Source organism: Harmonia axyridis, chromosome 1 (genome assembly GCF_914767665.1).
Source record: "Harmonia axyridis chromosome 1, icHarAxyr1.1, whole genome shotgun sequence".
NCBI lineage: Eukaryota > Metazoa > Arthropoda > Insecta > Coleoptera > Coccinellidae > Harmonia > Harmonia axyridis.
In genome coordinates, this window is record NC_059501.1 from 62538675 (window position 1) to 62561835 (window position 23161).

General features: G+C 34.5%; 2 protein-coding genes and 1 pseudogene across 3 annotated transcripts in view; 2 read left to right on the plus strand and 1 right to left on the minus strand.

Annotated features, from left to right (window-relative positions):
• The window catches only part of LOC123670668 (aldo-keto reductase family 1 member A1-like), a 31978-nt gene extending 30226 nt beyond the window's left edge, over positions 1 to 1752 (minus strand). Inside the window, exon 1 of the mRNA XM_045604191.1 lies at positions 1306 to 1752. Within this exon, the coding sequence (XP_045460147.1) occupies positions 1306 to 1449 (144 nt within the window). The 5' untranslated portion in view covers positions 1450 to 1752. The remainder of the gene's footprint in view (positions 1 to 1305) is intronic.
• Positions 1753 to 4510: 2758 nt separating this feature from the next.
• Positions 4511 to 23161, plus strand: part of LOC123671246 (UDP-glycosyltransferase UGT5-like) — a 28219-nt gene continuing 9568 nt past the window's right edge. The window contains exon 1 of one of the 2 annotated variants that reach the window (XM_045604989.1): positions 4511 to 4742. Coding sequence is in view for 1 of the 2 variants with exons in the window: in XM_045604988.1 (XP_045460944.1) it covers positions 20713 to 20953 (241 nt within the window). In the remaining variant the exon portion in view is untranslated. Of the gene's footprint in view, positions 4743 to 20631; positions 20954 to 23161 lie in introns of those variants that run through there. The other variant, XM_045604988.1, reaches the window with a different exon arrangement.
• On the plus strand, positions 9814 to 16593 carry LOC123671248 (annotated as a pseudogene).

A 23161-nucleotide genomic window follows, 5' to 3' on the forward strand; every position in this document is an offset into this window, starting at 1 on the left:
ACCGAAAACGGGATGCTTCTCGTCAAACCCCCCACGAAATGTTTAAGATGTCAAAATTTATTGAAACGGAACATCAAGTTAAAAGGAGTACCTATATATTCGTAAGTAAATAGATAGTAATGGGATTTTCTATTTTTTATCAATTCTCAACATACTACTTCAGATCGTTCAGTTTGAAACTAAATTTTTTTTCAAAATCTCGAAAATATTTTTTTGATGGAATTTGTAAAAAGTGAATGAAATTATCACTCTCAGTTCAATTCATTTGTGATCTGAAATCTGAATTGAATTACCTCTACTTAATCCAGTCAATTTGTGCTCACATTTTTCCCTCGAGGGAAAGTTATGGGGTAGTTTTGATTTCTTCGATCGTATGTATTTTTTTGGGTGCTGAATCCGAATCTGAGGTTGACCACCAAAATTTCGTGACGGAACATTGACCAAAATACGAAAAAAATTTAATCTTCTGGCGTTTTCTTCCATCAAGACTTTTGTCCATAAACCTAGCTCAAACGACAGTTCAAAATTGACGTATTTTATCTATCTCTGCTCAAACCCAGTTGATAGGGTAGTTTTAATTTCTTCGATTTATTTTTTTTTATTTCTGGGGTACAGAATTCGGATCTGAGGTTAGTCACCAAAATTTCATGATAAAACATTGAAAAAATGGAAAAAAGGTGAAAATTTTCATTTTTTGCCCGTTTTTTGCATATTACTTGCATATAACTTTCTACACATAAATTTGAATTTGAGAACTGTGTTGTATGAATACTACGACGGTATTTATTCCCCAAATATATTCATAGGAATTAATCGATGTAAAGAAATAAACTAAATTTCAAAAAGTGATTTGGAAAATGCTTTTTTTCTCAAAACATACTTGAGAAAAAAACTAGTGAGAATAGACTGAATGAGTTGGCTCTCATGAAGTTGATATATTCAAGAAGAAAAATAGAAGACTTTTTTTATAATATGTAAATAAAATCAAATGTTTTTTTTGTTTTTTTATATGATTAAATATATATTTCATAATCAATATGATTATGGTTATGTCAAGCACTTTTATTCGCTTTATTTTCTTGAACTAGTGGCATATACAGAGAACGAGTTTGATATTTTTGCTATACCATGTACATGTAGGCACAAACCAAACACTCATTTATTTCTATGAAAAAATTTCTTATTTCTTTCATTATCCTTTCCGTATACGCCTTACTCAATGACAGAAAATACAATTCAATATAATGCTTAGTATGATTTAAGTTTAAAAACTATAATTATTTGTGAAAATTGTGTAATATTTACCATCCAAGTCCCATATCCAATAGATGGAATCTTTTTTCCATTATTCAAAGGAAAGTTTGGAATTTCTGAAACACTCTGTAAACCTCTGCAGAAATACGATATTGCAATGAACGTCAACCAAATAAGGGAGCACACTTTTTTCATTTTGATAATAATCGGGATAACACCATACAATGGAATTTACTATACTCATTTTCGATATTTATATCAACGCATTATGGATGATGTCAAATGGATAAATTATATGGAATTTTTCATTGCCCTAGAGTAATAAGGAAACATATGATTATTCAGTCACGGAATCAATCTTGTTAAGTACTGCCAAAATAAATAACAGTAATTCTCTAAAGATCATGGTGTCTTAAGGAATATGGAATATAATAACACTTATTGACTGTTTATCTAGTAATTCCTCATCATTTATTGAGAACATGTCTATAGCAATTTTGCGCATGAATATGAAATGTGGGAATATACAAATTGAGGTATTTATTGGAAGTACGAAGTCACATAGATCCATTTGAATTTATTTCATCGAGTTCAAACAAAGTACATCACGAATTAGTGCAGTGGTTTTTTTCTAGACTTTTAGAAATTTTCGAAATCGTTCGTATTTTTAAAAACAACGACAACATCATTAGCAATCTCTATGAAAATTTATAAAAGATACGAATGAGTTCGAAAGATTGGAACAGTCACAAACTTAGGAATAATGATTTCAAAATTACCACCTTTTCTAATGTTACACAGTGTGTGGATGAATTAGAGAACAAAATTCATAACTACATTATTGCTTATACATATCAATTTTAGTTTTTCAATAAACCACCGGATGGCATGAAAATTTCACTTATAGCTTCATTCATTTTTACAGATTGATGTTTTTTCTAAAAGACAATCCCATTTTTTTTTGCTAGAATGGCATCGCAAATAACAATTTGAAACTTTCATGAAAAAATATTTTTATTCAATCCAAAAAACAAACGAAAATTAGCGCAAATGTTAAAATTTTTCTCCGTTCAACCATTTGGAATTGACGCACAGTTTATACACAATAAATTCTGAAATACCAAGAACAAGATAAATTAGCTGCTAGAATTTTTATAGATCTCTCTAAAGCCTTTGACTGCCTCAACCGTGAACTTTTAATGCATAATTTGAAGAAATATGGAATTGTGGAAAATGCTCTGAGCAGGTTCGTCCCTTTTCTATCAGATAAATGGCAATGCGTAAAAAATACTAAAAACAACACTGCTATGTTGTCAGATTGGTCTGTTCAATTTCCATATTGAATTTCATTTCCTGAATTTCTAAGAAGTTCTGTGAAAAAATATTTTCATAATTCGAATAATTATATTTTTACATGTAGGTAGGTAAGCTCAACGCCAAGCTAGCAGAACCCGCGAGTTCTCCGAGAATTTGGAGCTAAAAATTTTTAAATAGGGTAATAAATTATCCAAAAATTATGAAAAAAATTAAAAATTCGAAATTGGTTCTGCTACAAGAACAAGAAAATCGCATAATAGTTGTAACGATTTTGCACGCTTTAACTCATGTAACGCTCTGGAATTTTCAAAGACGCGGTGGTTTGTCGATTCGTTGTGTGTGGTTGGTCGCCGAAAAAGCGCCAACGGATGCGTGTATCTAGAAAAAGAAAGAGAGAGAATTTTTTGAAATATTCTCAATAATTATCGAGACTTGAGGAAAGATACGTACCATGTTTTAAATGTCAGCCAATACTAGTTTAATTTGAAATTTCGAATTTAATTTATCGGCGAGAATTGTGTTGGGATTCTCGCACCTCCCATAGGATTGGAACAACAGAGGCTTCTCTTGGGATTGAAAAGTATCAAGAAGTACAACCTCCCTTGGGATTAAACAATAGAAATCTCCATTGGGATTGAAATATCGTAGAGAAGAACTTTCTTGAGATATGGAAGTTGCACACTTCAGTTCCTGAAACTGGGAGAATACCTGCGTAATACCTGGCGTTATTACATCAACTTCGCTGAATGGGAATTGGAGTACTATAGCCTCCTGCTAAGATCTGGTGTTTAGAAGAATAATCTACATCCTAATAGCACAGTAATTCATTAAAAACTGATTTAAGTTGAGTTTTTATTTCAATATTATTTGTTTGGAGTGAAAAGGATCGATCTTTGTATATTTTGAATTTATTGAATTTGTAAAAACCTGGGTAGGAGTTTTGTTGCCAAATAAGCCAAACCACCCCTAGAAATCAGTCTTAGAGTCTCATGGGTAATTGTTACAGGCTTATCGGCGTTCGCATTGCTAAGGGTTGCCACTAGGGGCGGCTTCTGTATTATTTTTTCTTTCAATTCTTCGATCAGGATGTTGATTGCCCAGAATGAAATGAAAAGATTTCATTTCACCATTTCAAACTTATCGTCCTGAAGAAATATTAAAGGTTTTATTATTTCATACCACATTCCATTATACAGGTGATTCCGGAGGAGACCGTCAGATTTTAGCAGAAGTTTACACTAGTCAAGGCAGTTTCGAAACAATGTTTGGTTTATGGTTGGGGCCTTTATTGAGAGTCTACAGGGTGATTTGTCCGATTCTACCGAATTTTCTTTTATTCATAATTTTGTTATGGCCCGATCAATATTGATGAAATTTTCAGTGTAGAACAATATGATTGTCTTCTTTCAATAATTCCAACACTTTCTCGAAAATACAGGGTGGGAATTATGATAAGTTCAGATTAAATTCGAAGGTTGAAAAAACACCCTGTACATTCCGTTTTCAAAAATTTGCTCTCTGCTTCAGGTTCTACCATAAGTTTACATTACTGGAGCGTTTTTATTTTTTTTTTGGCACAAGTCCAGTTTTCTTAGAAAAATTTTTTAAAGATGAACAATATCGTTATTTCACTCCAAGGCAGTGAGAATATTCTGAACTGAAGTCGTGAGACCAGACTTGGTGTGAACGCCAAGTCTAGTCTCTTTAAAAAACCTGTAGTTAGGTTATGTCCACTGCCATCTCAATGAGGACATTCAATTGTTATTTCAACAATTCTATTGTATTTTTTGTTTTGAGTATCCTCAATATTTTATTACGAAGGTAAGATTTCTGAATGTTGTTCAGAGGCCTATGGTTATTCATTTGAACATTTTCAATTTCAGGAGCGATATCATGTACACATATGCTCCGCACCTGGGTAATTGTTTTGTTAATTTTTAACACTTGTTGATTAGCATTTGGAGAATAACGAAGTTCGTTCGTTTTCGTAAATAAAATTCCGATTATTTTATTATTATTATTAGTATTATTTTGAATTCGTGAATTTAAGTTTATTTTTGAGACATAACTATAGTGCATTACATGTTTGTTGGTGGTTACAACAGATATTTCTCACTGATTCCTTTGTCCCTTTACATTTTATCGGTGGAACACAGCCGTTGACAGAATAGGTAAGTCCTAAGTCAAATTGTGTTTCGATTAGAATTTTGCATACAGTCCATCAAAGTAACCACTTAAGATGTTTTTAGTATTAATGATCGACTCAATATTTCACAATTGACTGATTGAGTGGTGTTTATAAGCTGTTTTGTGACGAATGTCCTGCATTTTATATAGGTTAGACCTGTCGATCTCTCGAAATTGAAGAATATAAAAGGTCAATTTTTCAAAATAAGCCAACAACTCTTTTTTCTAATGACTGTATAGTTCTAAAAATTATGGAAAATTATTTTCTTGAGTGGCGCTTATGCCCTAATCCAAATAAAACAGAAGTATCCTGTTTCCATTTGAATAATCAACAAAAACACAGAAAATTGAAACTAACTTTCAATAATTCCGTCTTGAATCATAATTTTGCCCCAAATATCTTGGAGTTAACCTTGATTCTTCTTTGAATTTCAAGGTTCACTTAGAAAATTTGCGTTTGAAATTGAAGTCGAGGAATAATATCCTCCAAAAATTAGCAGTACTTCATGGGGTGCTGATGCCAGCACTCTTCGTACAGCAGCCTTGGCCTTGGTTTTTTCTGTTGCTGAATACTGTTGTTCTGTTTGGTTCAATAGTGCTCATGTTAAATGGTTTTGATGCCCGTAGCTACCAAGTGAAGTATTTGAATTTGAGATAAAATTATGATTTCCATGCTTATTCAAATCTGTGTCTGAGGCAATTCTCGGTAATCTGATATAATTAGTATTTATTCTATTCTCAACCCATATTTTTGAATCTTTCAACAGACCTCTACAACTTTCATATCCATCTTCTTCATACTCTAAATATATTTAAATTTATATGTCAGGATATGTTGTATATTATTTGAAATAAAAAATTGTTTATGAACAATGCTTAGACTGCTTAAAAAGTGATGTGTTGGAGAATTGTATATTACTCACAATTCTCCAATATGTATTTTGGGTTGCCTACCCAAATATCTTCACTTTTATTATTTTGCTTTGTTTGTATAATTATTTACGTTTATCTTATTCATCTGATACTATCACTATATTTATTACATTCATTTCTTCACTATTATATAATTTGTATAATAATATATGATTTTCTATACAGAGAGGGCCATTGAAAACGAAACAGCGGCTCTGTAAGTCGGCAGAACCGAGTTATATAAAAACGCTCGGACACGTCAACAACATTTTCGAGGGGGACATCGTTCGCGATGACATTCACCCGAAATACATTCCATCCCTCGGAGCTGTGACCGCCACCCCTAAATTTTTAAATGGCACCATATGGCAAGTGATACCTCATTTGAAAGGTAGTTTTCTTCTCAATATCAAACAACAGAAATAAATTAATTCTATCGATTCGTTTTCGAGATATAGAAACTTGAAGTTGGGAAATAACTTTTTATTCACTCAATCAATAAAAATAAGATCTAACATTGCAACTGTTTAAAGATAATTATCATTGTCAAGGAATTAAATGATCTAACTGTTTACCACCCATTTCCATACAATAGTACAAGTTCTGTTCAAAATGAGACCTCACATTTCGTAGCATTTCCGGCGTTATTCGACGGCATTCTTCAATAATTCTACGTCGTAAATCTTCCAGAGATTCTGGTTCGGTTGCATAGATTTTGTTTTTCAAGTGACCCCACAGGAAATAGTCGAGTGGGGTTAAATCTGGAGATCTGGCTGGCCACCCTATAGCGCCTCTTCTTCCAATCCAATTTCCAGGAAACATTCTATCTAAAAACTTGTTGAAATTTCAAGTGCTCTTCATGGTAACGATTGAGTGATTAAAAAGTTATTTCCCAACTTCAAGTTCCTATATCTCGAAAACGAATCGATAGAATTAATTTATTTTTGTTGTTTGATATTAAGAAGGAAACTACCTTTCAAATGAGGTATCACTTGCCATATGGTGCCATTTAAAAATTTAGGGGTGGCGGTCACAGCTCCGAGGGATGGAATGTATTTCGGGTGAATTTCATCGCGAACGATGTCCCCCTCGAAAATGTTGTTGACGTGTCCGAGCGTTTTTATATAACTCGGTTCTGCCGACTTACAGAGCCGCTGTTTCGTTTTCAATGGCCCTCTCTGTATATGCAAGGACAAGAATTGAGATTGAAGCGGTTGAGGTTCTATGGCCGAACTCAACCTAGTTTAACGTTCATGTCTTGTATATTCTCTGCTTTTATCAATCTAGTATTCCACGTGTACCCTGTTCTGTATTCACCTTGTGTTACACGTGTATTCAATCTGTATTCAACGAAAGTATTCTACCAATATTTTCTACCTCACAGAAAATAAACCTGTTACCGAGTAAGTTGTTTAGTATTTATTACTGTTACCCTTTGCAATAATTCAAGTGGAAATTATTCACATATAAAGTGCGTAAAATAGTCCAAGCTAGAGACTATTTCTTATTACAACTTACTTGGAGTTGAAGTCTAGACAATTAGGTCTGATCCAGTGGTGAGGAAAGGATAAGAATTTCCCCACCAGTGATGAACACGGTTTATTTTTATATTCCTTCATGAAAGTTTACTTAATCCGACCCTGATGCTTCTCCAATTTTTGTAATAGAATAAGCCCCGCCTACTGGTCACTTTTTTTCTAGCACGATAACAGCTCATAGCCAGGGCCGACGCTAGGGGGTAGGTAGGCGATCGTCTAGGGCGGCAAAATTCTAGGGCGGGATTTCAAGCTTAATCAACAAAAATCACATGTGTAGAAATTCAAAGAAATAAATGAGATTTAAATAAAACACGAAAACATACAGACAAATTTAATCAACAATAGAAACTGTTGTTACTTGGGTTAACTTATTCATTTGAATAAGTTGATCCTTGTAATTCACTACTTTATATTTGTTCACACTGAAGGAAGGTAGAAATAATTATCACGACGTTGCAGGTTGGAAATTTAATTTGAAACTGAACTAACATTATATCGATGCACCACATGTGCGGTCAGATTAGTTTTTTACATAAGAAACATAATGAACACCTAACACCTCCCTCCTTATTTTTTTTTTAATTATTACTACCCTATTTGCATACTTATTCTATACCTATATTAATACATACATATCTTCAAAACTAACTTAACTATAGGTTAATCGATCTACCGGCTTTATTTGCCTTTTTGGTCTGATCTTAGTTTCATTTGAAGGGCTGCTATTAGATTTTGTTTCTGATTCATTCTTATTCAGATTTTCTTGGTTTGGTACTCTTATATTTACTTGATTTTTGTCAGACTCTGAATTTACATCATGAGGAATAGAATTTTTCCATTTAAATTTTCTAATTTGGTTAACATGCCTTCTACAAGTAATATGATTCAGATTCAAAGGTTGCAAATAATAATTTCGCAAACAAGTCAGGCTCTCAATCTGTGTAATAATACTTTGGAATTTATGGGTTCTACCCAACAAGTTGAAGCTTTTAGTATCCTGTAAGTTCACATTCGAATATGTAATATATACATTCTGAAAACATCATGAAAACAAAATGTGATAATTTCTTCAAATTTATATTCCTAATTCCTTGATTTTTACAATTGCAGCTAATCGTAGGCAAGCGCTTAAGTAAGAGGAAAGTATGATGCCACAAAAATATAATAGTAATGATATTCCTATGATAAACTACCACTTCGGGGGATCCAAGACATCCCTAACAGCAGCTCAACATCAAAGTGCTGAATAACTTCTATCTCCTACGTCAACAACTGCGAAAGTCAGTGCAGATGTAGACATAGATCGACTACCAGATGGGCGGGACCAAGCACAAGCTCTTCATTCATTGATCAATCCTCGCAATACCAAGCCTGACAAAGTAATAATATGATGAAGAGATGAAGGGAATCAATTATATTAAAGAAGCAATTTTCATCAACCACTCTCGTGAAAATTCTGTTCATTCGTTTTTCGGTTCTTCAGCGGGAAATTCGACTACTGCTCCTATTAATACTGTGCAGACTGCTCACCACAGGTCCAACACTTGCAACCCTTCAGCAGACTTTCGGCTGTCTGACCAGAATCGCCCAGTTATCATCATATAAAACAACGGTCGTACAATGTCGCTAGCAAATCTGAAGATAACAATCCGTTACCACCGAGATGGGAACAGGCCAGAACTCCCAAAGGTCAGATGTATTATCTCAATCACATTACATTCACTACCACTTGGGAAGATCCAAGCTAGTCGCTAGCAGCTCAAACATCAGCTCAACACCAAATGCTGAGTAACTTCTATCTACACATCAGTCCATATCTCCTACTTCCACAACTGCGAAGGTCAGTGCAAATGTAGACATAGGTCCACTACCAGAAAGATGAGAACAAGCACAAACTTAGGAAAGAGAAATATAATTTATAAATAGACAGACCCTGGCAGAATACATCACAGTCAACACTGGCTCAACAGCAACAGCAACGGCTTCAACTAGTGAAACATGAATTTGATAGACTGAAACAACGTCAGCAAGGTATAATACGACAGCAGAATCTGATGTTATGAGGACTTCAGTAACTGATGTTGTGAGAAATTAGTTCAGATCTTCCCCATAGATCCGTTTTTCTCCAGTCTTACTGAACGTTCACGCCAGGAATCCGCCGATAGTGGCCTTGGTATCGGCACAACTTACACGATCCCTCGCACACCGGAGGACTTCCTTTCTACTATGACAACGATATGGAAGTGGGCAGTGAAAGCCACAATATGGACACTTCACTCATATTAACACTCAGTGAAAATATATTTTCTACTGATGACCTTGGGCCTTCCTTAAAACTAGGAGAGGAATTTCCTAGTTCAGATTATGTTCAATCCTCCCAATACCAAGCATGGCAATATAATAATTAATAATATATGCAGATGAAGCGAATCAACTTTTTTGAAGAAGCAATTTTCCTCAAGCACTCTCTTGAAAATTCTGTAGATTCGTTATTGGGTTCTTCAGCTGGAAATTTGACTACTGCTCCTATTAATATTGTTCCTTTACAGACTGCTCATCACAGAGCCAACACTTGCAACCTTTTAGCAGACATTCGGCTGTCTGATCACAATTGCCTGGTTCTCATCATATAAAACAACGGTCTTATAATGTCGCTAGCAAATCTAAAGATAACGACTCGTTACCACCGAGATGGGAACAGGCCAGAACTCCCAAATGTCAGATATATTATCTCAATCACATTATACGTAATACCACTTGGGAAGATCCAAGTAAGTCGCTAGGAGCTCAAACAGCTGCTCAACACCAAAGTGCTGAGTAACTTCTATCTACACACCAATCCATATCTCCTACTTCCACAACTGCGAAGGTCAGTACTGGTATAGACATAGGTCTACTACCAGAAAGATGGGAACAAGCACAAACTTAGGAAAGAGAGATATATTTTATAAATAGTCAGAGCAACAACTTGTCAGTTCGATCCTAGAATTCAAACACATATACAACAAAGAACTCCGGGTTCAGGTGTCATTTTGACGCCCTGGCAGAATACATCACAGTCAACACTAGCTCAACAGCAACAGCTACGACTTCAACTCCTGCAACATGACATGAGGCTGATAGAAAACTGTTCGGATCTTCCCCATAGATCCATTTTTGTCCAGTCTTACTGATCATTTACACCAGGAATCTGCCAATTATGGTCTTGGTATCGGTACAACTTACTCGATGTCTCATACATCAGAGGACTTCCTTTCTACTATGGACGACGATATAGAAGTTGGCAGTGAAAGCCACAATATGAACACTTCAGTCATATCAACACTCAGTGAAAGCAACGTTTCTACTGATGAACTTGTGCCTTCCTTAAAAATAGAAGAAGAATTTCCTAGTTCAGATTATGTTCAATCATTAGTCAATCCTCCCAATACCAAGCCTGACAATATAAACATATGATATACAGATGAAGGGATCATTTCCTTCTCATTCCTTCTTTTATAAAGATTTTTCACCAGACGTAAATCGTTTCAAATAGCCAGTAAAATGTATCCGTTGAACAGTCGAAACCTTCTCAAGTTGCTGATGGAGAACTTCCTTTGACATATACTTTCAGTTTTTACAGAAAACTAACAAATAATGAAAGTTCACAAATTATTAAAGTATTCACAAAAGCGTTGTTACTCATCACATTTTTTTCATGAAATTCATTGAAATTATTTCTTGAATATACAATTTGAGTTTTCATGGAATGTAGGTAAGCTACATTATAATATACTGTTTCCATAGACGGCATCAGATTTACCAATAAAAATCAAGACAAGAATATTCATGTTCTGAACCAAATAAACAACAGGAAATTTTAGAAAAAATACAATTTTTGCAGGCTGAAAAGTAAGCTTCATTCTAATATAATAGTATGAAATATGTATATGTATAGTGAATTGGTTATTATAAAAAAGCAATTTCCAGGTTCAAATGTTGCAAATAACAATTTCGCAAACAAGTCAGGCTCTCAATCGGTGTAATAACACTTTGGAATTTATGGGTTTTACCGAACAAGTTGAAGCTGAAAAGGTCTTTTTAGTATCCAGTAAGTTCACATTCAAATATGTAATATAAACATTCTGAAAACATATCTTATAAGAACGAAATATGATAATTTTTTAAAATTTATAATCCAAATCTCAATTTTTACAATTGCAGCTAATCGTTGGCAAGCGCTTGAATTAGAGGGAAGTTTGAGGCCACAAAAACATAATAGTAATGATTTTCCTATAAAAAACTACCACTTGGCAGGATCCGAGACATTCCTAACAGCTCGAACAGATGCTCAACATCAAAGTGTTGAATAACTTTGATCTCCTACTTCAAGAACTGCGAAGGTCAGTGCTGATGTAGACATAGGTCGACTACCGGATGGGTTGGACCAAGCTCAAACTCTTCATTCATTGATCAATCCTCGCAATACCAAGCCTAACAAAGTACTAATATGATAAAGAGATGAAGGGAATCAATTATATTGAAGAAGCAATTTTCATCAACCACTCTCGTCAAAATTCTGTTCCTTCGTTTTTCGGTTCTTCAGCGGGAAATTCGACTACTGTGCAGACTGCTCACCACAGGTCCAACACTTGCAGCCCTTCAGCAGACTTTCGGCTGTCTGACCACAATCGCCCAGTTCTCATCATATAAAACAACGGTCGTACAATGTCGCTAGCAAATCTGATGTAAACAGGCCAGAACTCCCAAAGGTCAGATGTATTATCTCAATCACGTTACACGTACTACCACTTGGGAAGATCCAAGTTAGTCGCTAGGAGCTCAAACAGCTGCTCAACACCAAAGTGCTGAGTAACTTCTATCTACACACCAATCCATATCTCCTACTTCCACAACTGCGAAGGTCAGTACTGGTATAGACATTGGTCTACTACCAGAAAGATGGGAACAAGCACAAACTTAGGAAAAAGAGATATATTTTATAAATAGTCAGACCAACAACTTATCAGTTCGATCCTAGAATTCAAACACATATACAACAAAGAACTCCGGGTTCAGGTGTCATTTTGACGCCCTGGCAGAATACATCACAGTCAACACTGGCTCAACAGCAACAGCTACGACTTCAACTTCTGCAACATGACATGAGGCTGATAGAAAACTGTTCGGATCTTCCCCATAGATCCGTTTTTGTCCAGTCTTACTGATCATTTACACCAGAAATCTGCCAAATATGGCCTTGGTATCGGTACAACTTACTCGATGCCTCATACATCAGAGGACTTCCTTTCTACTATGGACGACGATATAGAAGTTGGCAGTGAAAGCCACAATATGAACACTTCAGTCATATCAACACTCAGTGAAAGCATCGTTTCTACTGATGAACTTGTGCCTTCCTTAAAAATAGAAGAAGAATTTCCTAGTTCAGATTATGTTCAATCATTAATCAATCCTCCCAATACCAAGCCTGACAATATAAACATATGATATACAGATGAAGGGATCATTTCCTTCCCATTCCTTCTATTATAAATATTTTTCACCAGACGTAAATCGTTTCAAATAGCCAGTAAAATGTATCCGTTGAACAGTCGAAACCTTCTCAAGTTGCTGATGGAGAACTTCCTTTGACATATACTTTTAATTTTTACAGAAAACTAACAAATAATGTAAGTTCACAAATTATTAAAGTATTCACAAAAGAGTTGTTACTCATCACATTTTTTTCACCAAATTCATTGAAATTATTTCTTGAATATACAATTTGAGTTTTCATGGAATGTAGGTAATGCTACATTATAATATACTGTTTCCATACCATCAGATTCATCAATAAAAATCAAAACAAGAATATTCATGTTCTGAACCAAACAGGAAATTTTAGAAAAAATACAATTTTTGCAGGCTGAAAAGTAAGCTTCATTCTAATATAATAGTATGAAATATGTATATGTATAGTGAATTGGTTATTATAAAAAAGCAATTTCCAGGTTCAAATGTTGCAAATAACAATTTCGCAAACAAGTCAGGCTCTCAATCGGTGTAATAACACTTTGGAATTTATGGGTTTTACCGAACAAGTTGAAGCTGAAAAGGTCTTTTTAGTATCCAGTAAGTTCACATTCAAATATGTAATATAAACATTCTGAAAACATATCTTATAAGAACGAAATATGATAATTTTTTAAAATTTATAATCCAAATCTCAATTTTTACAATTGCAGCTAATCGTTGGCAAGCGCTTGAATTAGAGGGAAGTTTGAGGCCACAAAAACATAATAGTAATGATTTTCCTATAAAAAACTACCACTTGGCAGGATCCGAGACATTCCTAACAGCTCGAACAGATGCTCAACATCAAAGTGTTGAATAACTTTGATCTCCTACTTCAAGAACTGCGAAGGTCAGTGCTGATGTAGACATAGGTCGACTACCGGATGGGTTGGACCAAGCTCAAACTCTTCATTCATTGATCAATCCTCGCAATACCAAGCCTAACAAAGTACTAATATGATAAAGAGATGAAGGGAATCAATTATATTGAAGAAGCAATTTTCATCAACCACTCTCGTCAAAATTCTGTTCCTTCGTTTTTCGGTTCTTCAGCGGGAAATTCGACTACTGTGCAGACTGCTCACCACAGGTCCAACACTTGCAGCCCTTCAGCAGACTTTCGGCTGTCTGACCACAATCGCCCAGTTCTCATCATATAAAACAACGGTCGTACAATGTCGCTAGCAAATCTGATGTAAACAGGCCAGAACTCCCAAAGGTCAGATGTATTATCTCAATCACGTTACACGTACTACCACTTGGGAAGATCCAAGTTAGTCGCTAGCAGCTCAACACCAAATGCTGAGTAACTTCTATCTACACATCAGTCCATATCTCCTACTTCTACAACTGCGAAGGGCAGTGCAAATGTAGACATAGGTCCACTACCAGAAAGATGAGAACAAGCACAAACTTAGGAAAGAGAAATATAATTTATAAATAGACAGACCAACAACTTATCAGTTCGATCCTAGAATTCAAACACATATACAACAAAGAACTCCGGGTTCAGGTGTTATTTTGAAGCCCTGGTAGAATACATCACAGTCAACACTGGCTCAACAGCAACGGCTTCAACTAGTGAAACATGAACTTGATAGACTGAAACAACGTCAGCAATAAATAATACGACAGCAGAAACTGATGTTGTGACGACTTTAGAAACTGATGTGAGAAATTAGTTCAGATCTTCCCCATAGATTCATTTTTTTCCAGTCTTACTGAACGTTCACGCCAGGAATCTGCCGATAGTGGCCTTGGTATCGGCACAACTTACACGATCCCTCGCACACCGGAGGACTTCCTTTCTACTATGACAACGATATGGAAGTGGGCAGTGAAAGCCACAATATGGACACTTCAGCCATATCAACACTCAGTGAAAACATATTTTCTACTGATGACCTTGGGCCTTCCTTAAAACAAGGAGAGGAATTTCCTTGTTCAGATTATGTTCAATCCTGCCAATACCAAGCCTGGCAATATAATAATATGATATACAGATGAAGCGAATCAACTTTTTTGAAGAAGCAATTTTCATCAACCACTCTGATGAAAATTCCGTAGATTCATTATTGGGTTCTTCAGCTGGAAATTTTACTACTGCTCCTGTTAATATTGTGCCTTTATACAGACTGCTCATCACAGAGGCCACACTTGCAACCCTTTAGCAGACATTCGGCTGTCTGATCACAATTGCCCGGTCCTCATCATATAAAACAACGCTCTTATAATGTCGCTAGCAAATCTAAAGATAACGACTCGTTACCACGGAGATGGGAACAGGCCAGAACTTCCAAAGGTCAGGTATATTATCTCAACCACATTATACTTAATACCACTTGGGAAGATCCAAGTAAGTTGCTAGCAGCTCAAACAGCTGCTCAACACCAAAGTGCTGAGTAACTTCTATCTACACACCAATCCATATCTCCTACTTCCACAACTGCGAAGGTCAGTACTGGTATAGACATTGGTCTACTACCAGAAAGATGGGAACAAGCACAAACTTAGGAAAAAGAGATATATTTTATAAATAGTCAGACCAACAACTTATCAGTTCGATCCTAGAATTCAAACACATATACAACAAAGAACTCCGGGTTCAGGTGTCATTTTGACGCCCTGGCAGAATACATCACAGTCAACACTGGCTCAACAGCAACAGCTACGACTTCAACTTCTGCAACATGACATGAGGCTGATAGAAAACTGTTCGGATCTTCCCCATAGATCCGTTTTTGTCCAGTCTTACTGATCATTTACACCAGAAATCTGCCAAATATGGCCTTGGTATCGGTACAACTTACTCGATGCCTCATACATCAGAGGACTTCCTTTCTACTATGGACGACGATATAGAAGTTGGCAGTGAAAGCCACAATATGAACACTTCAGTCATATCAACACTCAGTGAAAGCATCGTTTCTACTGATGAACTTGTGCCTTCCTTAAAAATAGAAGAAGAATTTCCTAGTTCAGATTATGTTCAATCATTAATCAATCCTCCCAATACCAAGCCTGACAATATAAACATATGATATACAGATGAAGGGATCATTTCCTTCCCATTCCTTCTATTATAAATATTTTTCACCAGACGTAAATCGTTTCAAATAGCCAGTAAAATGTATCCGTTGAACAGTCGAAACCTTCTCAAGTTGCTGATGGAGAACTTCCTTTGACATATACTTTTAATTTTTACAGAAAACTAACAAATAATGTAAGTTCACAAATTATTAAAGTATTCACAAAAGAGTTGTTACTCATCACATTTTTTTCACCAAATTCATTGAAATTATTTCTTGAATATACAATTTGAGTTTTCATGGAATGTAGGTAATGCTACATTATAATATACTGTTTCCATACCATCAGATTCATCAATAAAAATCAAAACAAGAATATTCATGTTCTGAACCAAACAGGAAATTTTAGCAAAAATACAATTTTTGCAGGCTGAAAAGTAAGCTTCATTTTAATATAATAGTATGATATATGTATATGTATAGTAAATTGGTTATTATAAAGAAGCAATTTCCAGGTTCAAATGTTGCAAATAATAATTTCGCAAACAAGTCAGGCTCTCAATCGGTGTAATAACACTTTGGAATTTATGGGTTTTACCGAACAAGTTGATGCTGAAAAGGTCTTTTTAGTATCCAGTAAGTTCACATTCAAATATGTAATATATACATTCTGAAAACGTATATTATGAGAACAAACTGTGATAATTTCTTCAAATTCATATTCCTAATTTCTTAATTTTTTCAATTGCAGCTCATCGTAGCCAGGCTCTTAAGTTAGAGGAAGTTTGAGGCCACAAACAGTAATGATATTTCTATAGAAAACTACCACTTGGTAGTTTTCCAAGACATTCCTAACAGCTCAAAAAGCAGCTCAACATCAAAGTGCTGAATAACTTCTATCTCCTACTTCAACAACTGCGAAGATCAGTGCAGATGTAGACATGGGTCGACTACCAGATGGGCGGGACCAAGCACAAACTCTTCATTCATTGATCAATCCTCGCAATACCAAGCCTGACAAAGTAATAATATGACGAAGAGATGAAGGGAATCAATTATATTAAAGAAGCAATTTTCATCAACCACTCTCGTGAAAATTCTGTTCATTCGTTTTTCGGTTCTTCAGCGGGAAATTCGACTACTGCTCCTATTAATACTGTGCCTTTGCAGACTGCTCATCACAGGTCTAACACTTGCAGCCCTTCAGCAGAATTTCGGTTGTCTGACAACAATTGCTCGGTCCTCATCATATAAAACAACGGTCTTACAATATCGCTAGCAAATCTGAAGATAACAACCCGGTACCACCGAGATGGGAACAGGACAGAACTCCCAAAAGACAGGTGTGTTATCTTATCCATATTACACGTTCTACCACTTGGGAAGATCCAAGTAAGTCGCTAGCAGCTCAAACAGCACCTCAACACCAAAGTGCTGAGTAACTTCTATCTACATACCAGTCCACATCTCCTACTTTTACAACTGCGAAGGGCAGTGCAAATGTAGACATAGGTCCACTACCAGAAAGATGGGAACAAAATCCGGATAGAGAAATATATTTTATAAATAGACTGACCAATACAATTTATTGGTTCGATCCTAGAATTCCAAGACATTTACAACAGAGAACTCCGGTCAAACAACAGCTACGACTTCAACTCCTGCCACATGAACGCGGTAAGACAATAGACGACTAGTTCATTTTGAGTGAAGTGAAAGCCTGCTGGAACTAAAATACCGATGATTCATGGAAGCCTGCCGTCAAGTTAGTTACAACAAAATTTAAAGTACCAACAACAGTTGAACAGGTCAAAAAGAACTGCAACTACAGTGAATAATAATTCTTTCAATAACTGTGAAAGCTCTATTCAAAAAAAAAGGATACAATTTCCGAAAAACAGATCCAAAATCGAATTAAGGAACAGAGAATGAAAAGAATGGAGGTATTCATAAACAGATTCAAACGAAAAGAGGTAAGGGGCTTTTTCATTTTCATCAAAATCAATAGCTTGTGCTCATTTATATCAGTCTGTTGGCACGAAATCGTAGAGGAAAACAAATCAGATCAATTAATCAAGAATTAATTCAAACAAGAGACAGAAAAAAGCTTGCTTCAAGCAGTCTTAAAATATACGTACCGGGTTTTTCACCATAATTTGACCCCCCCTTTAACTTTGTTACTAAAAGAGGTACAAAAAAATGTTTTCTACAAAATCTCATATATCGCAGCCTACCACTTGAAAACTGATTACTGAGCATGCTAGGTGGTTCTTAAAATTTGAAACTCTGTGGTACCCAGAATAAGAGAGATAGGCCAAACGCCCAAACATATGTTATATATTCAAAATCAGGGGAAAAAGAGCTAGTCAAATATAGAAAAATATACAGGGTGTTCCATTTGAAAAAATGAAGTTGCTATCAATATGTGGCTTTTGTGGAAAACATTTTTTTGTACCTCTTTTAGTAACAAAGTTAAAGGGGGGTCAAATTATGGTGAGAAACCCGGTACATATTTCCTAGTTATTCCTATTTCAATTTATCATTTTCACTAATTATTTGAGCTTTGAAATTTTTCTGATTCTCACTGAAATATTTTCAGTTTATGTTTTGAAATGTGTAGATTCCAAGAATTGAGTAATTGTTCCCCTGGAAGGATCAATTGAATTGATTGTTTCTTGTGAATTAATAACGATTGTGGAATATGTGAATTTTTGACAATGTTTGAAGATATTTCTGGTTTTGGCGCTTGGTATAGAAGATGGTGTCTTCTAAATGGAGATTCACTCAGCTATTGGAAATATATTGATGATGAGTAAAGAATTGTACTTTCAAGTTATTCATAAGGTACAAACTTTGAAAGAATCAATAAATTATCTCATTTGAATTCCACCAAATTATCTTGATTGCTGGAAATTCAAACATGCAATCACTGAGTTTTAATATTAAAGTTTAGAAAGCAACAGTTATAAATAACATTTACTGATTTTATCGGTTTCCGAATAAATTGAACTGCCATAATTACTAAAAACAATATTCTGTTCTTACAGCCCCCTATAATCAATTCTATTAATCTGAAGAGTTGCAACAATAAAGAAATAGGTCCTGTGAGCTGAGATTTTTGTGCAAGACTTCACACATTTCTGATAGAAACTGAAAGAGAACCCCTTCCCGAAGATAAAGAAACATTGACTACAATTTGTAAAAAAAAATAAAACAATCATCAGGTGTGTTTCATAAGATAAAATGCAACATATTATTTACCCTTTATTTCAAAAATTATATAAAGCGATAGCCGATTAAAAACGACCAACTAATAATTTCTCAACTTCCATCAAGTTCAGATTTCTTCACCTTCCGAAGATATGTTTTCTGTATTTTCAAAAATTCGAAATATTGTGGTACAGAATACATATTTTTTATTTGACATTCGCTTTTTACACTAACCTAACCTAACCTAACCTAACCTTCCGAAGATATGTTTTCTGTATTTTCAAAAATTCGAAATATTGTGGTACAGAATACATATTTTTTATTTGACATTCGATTTTTACACTATTCTATTTATTTATTCATAATTTTATAATTATTAAAACATTTTTAGGCAATTTCTATCAGCAGATACAATAGAAGAAAGGGTAAAATGGTGTCATAATTTAATACAATATTGTTAGCAAACACAATTTGTGGAAATAGTGTATGAGTATATGCATTAATATATTGATATGTTTATAGTTAAAGATATTATTTTATCTTGAAGTTTTAAACATTATATGATTAGTATATTGCTTAGTAAATGATTTAATACTAATGAGAATGCTTAGCTCACTTGTAAACCTACAGTATATAATAAAAATGTTGATTATTTCAGACAAGGTTTTTTTTCATTACCTACTATTATTACCTATTTCCCAGAGTATTTTGTCTTAAAAATTAAATGCTACGTTACGAGAAATTTTGTGCATTTTTATAGTGGTGGTGAGTCGGTATCTCGAAATGTAATATCTATGTCTTAAATAGAAATTAGAAATGCATGAAGAATGCCGATTGTCAAATGAAGAGCAATACAAATTTTTCTTCTTTCCTTTCATAAACAGTTAAAGTTTAATCACAAGAAGAAGAGAGTGCATCCTCTACCTCTGCATAAATCGAATTTTTCGAACTTTGTCAAAAAAATTCATAAAAAAGAATGTTAGATGTGGAATTTTGAGTGATACCGCGTATTGAAGCTGAATTTGGGTATTTTTTGAAAATATGAGCAATAATTTCAAATTGAAATTACAAAGTGATATTTTTGACCTGAATACACCAAATGAGAAATGATGAGTCCGGTCCTGGGATATTGAAATAATTAATATGTCCCTAACTTGACCTCGGCATGTGTCAATTATATCCCAAGTTTCAATAAATTCCGCCGATCAGTTTGATTCTGATGATGGTTTCATTATTTTCATGAATATGCAAAAGAACCCTGTATCTTTCTAAGGAAAGGCAGAAATTTTTTTTTTCAGTCAATCCATACTCACCTAGTCTTACTCTACCTCTGATTACAGTATATACAGGGACACCCTGTATAATTTCTTTATGGCATGATCGAAATATTGAACATGTGGGTTGGCTGAATAAAGTGCTAAGAGGTGAAGTTTATAGTCCCAATTCAAAGTATCTTTTTATTCTCATTCAATAATAAGAAGCAAACAGAAAAAATTGTCCTGATTTTCTTCATTAAGCAACTTAATCAACATGCATTTATTTATCAGCGAAATTCTCACCACATCCTCGAAAACTAAATGTTGGAGATAAATGCCGTAAATTTTTTCCTGATTATTGATTTCCTCGTTTTTATTATAATAAGTTTTTAATCCATTAGACAGTTAAAACATGATTTATTTTTACCTGCGTTATTTTGAGCGACTACAGAAATGTTATTAAAAAGAATTGTGGGTTGTATTTTCTTATTATCTCTTTTCGATCCAATAACGTGTGCGAAAATTTTGGGAGTGTTTATGGGATTAGGCAGAAATCATTATGCATTAGGAAAATCGTTCATGTTGAATTTGGTAGAGGCTGGACATTCTTGCGTACTCATCAGTAGATATTGCGATGAAAGAAATAATGGTAGAAATTACAGAGAGGTCAACATTCGTGGTGATGAGCACAGCGGTAAGAGAAAATTAGTGAAATAGGTATTATGTTTTCACAGATTGAAATTTTCACGTACAGGCTGAGACATTTGTTATTTTTGCATATTGGGGATCGTGGTAATAGGTTTTTATCTTGATAGTGAAAATTCGGGACTTCTACGGTTTACAAGTGTATTATTTATTATTTCATTGCACTCAAGGGCATAGAAATAGAAGGTACTGGGGGTAATTACCCCCCCATGATTCTCAAAATATAACATTTCAGAATTCAGAGACAAACAACGAAAATTTTCCATAAAACGAACCAAAAATCTTTTACTTTTCTTTAAAATCGACACAGCAGCAAAAAATCGGACCCTTTTTCGGTTTAAGAGTTTATTATTATCGCTCTCAAGATGATTCCCACTTTTATTGCAACTACTACTATTACAAGCACGTCTATGTCTGAGATTTATTATTTTCCTTTATCTACCCGCTTGGTCGACGTCCCCATTGTTTTGCCATCTGTGATTTTTGCATTCATCATCGGTATACACTTACCCGTTGTTTTCGGTTTTTTGTATCATTTTCCTCACAAAATTTTGAAACTGAAATTACCAAAGAACTGAACTGAGTTATTCGCTTTGAAAATTTGTCAGTGCTGTGTTTTACAATTTAAAATATGTTCCATTCAAATTGCAAATTATTTATGAAGACATCAGTTTTGAATTGATTATACAGGGTGTTCCTAAATTGGAGGTACAAACGATTTGTTCTCGAGATACAGATGTTAAAGTTCAAGTTTTTCTCATAGCATCTTACCTTTACAAGATATTTTCTTAAATTTGGCGTAGATATACCAATTCAAAGTTTTCATTCTGTGATATACTAATTTTGAATGCAAATCTACAGAGTGATATTTTTTCTGGTGAACTACTGTTAGTTTAGAAAATTGTAAATTGTTCTTCAAACAATTCTTCCCTTGACGTGATATTCAACTTTAATTTGGCATATATATTTCAATTTAATCATGTGATATGCTAATTTTGAATGCAAATATACAGGGTGATATTTTTTCTGGAAGAGTTTCTTTCCACCAGAACTTTTTTGGTGAACCACTAGTAGTTTAGAAAAATGTAATAAAAAACTCTGGTCCAGTACTACACATTTTGGTTTTTTGTCGGTTCTTATCAATTCTTCAGTAATCCTCGAAAAAATTCAAATTATTATAAGATCCAGTAAACTGTAATGAATAATAATTAATCAGTTTTGCTACTTATTTCCCCAATCTGTGGAGAAGATGAATAAAGATTCGATAAACAGTTATAAGCATCACAAAAAAGTAGGAGTACAGACACACGCTGTATCTCGTAAACAAAGCCTTTGCGGGCCCATGTATAGGACATTCTATTCTTAAAATTATTCAAGGAATTTCTCATTTTTCTTCGTACCAATTCAAGAACACCGTGTATAAATTAGGTAAGAACTTTCAAATCGGTAATCAAAAATGCTAACATTTCGAATAATTTTTGGTTCAAACTTCGTTATCAAACCTTTCTTCCTCACATTACAGATATGAGTAAACGTTGTCGTCAGAAATTTTTTTTCGATTACCGCCCCCAAGAAAAAAAAAGATCTACGCCCTTGATTGCACTACGAGCATATCTATGTCCACGGTTTATTATTTTCCTTTATCTATCCGCTTTGTCAGCGTCGCTTCTTATTTGCCATCTGTGATTTTTGAATCCATCATCGGTATATACTTACCCGTTGTTTTCGGTTTTTTGTATCATTCTCGTCACAAAATTTCAATACTTTAGTTATCAAAGAACTTTCTTTGAAGAAGCCTGTGTTATATCTTCTTATTTATGGAATCGTATTACTTGTCTTAAAATCACCTTCTGAAATTTATCAAAGGGCGTTTTGTCGATTTCATAAAAAAACGTCCTTCATTATTTGATGCTACGACGCTCTTATAAGTCTATAGTAAAAAGACTAGAAGTGAGGGTGAATTTTAGTACCTATTTCTTTTTTCACAACTATAGTTAAAAGCTCCTATTCGATTTCAAAAAAATTGGATCTTGGCAATTTTATTATTTTACTACAAAGAATGGTATTTTAACTACAAACACATTTTATGTCAAAAAGTTTATTATATGTGTTGTTTTGTTAACTGACTTTGCGCCCCTACAATTTGGCGCCCCTGGAAAATGTCCAGTTTGCCAATCCTGGCGGCGGTCCTCACAAG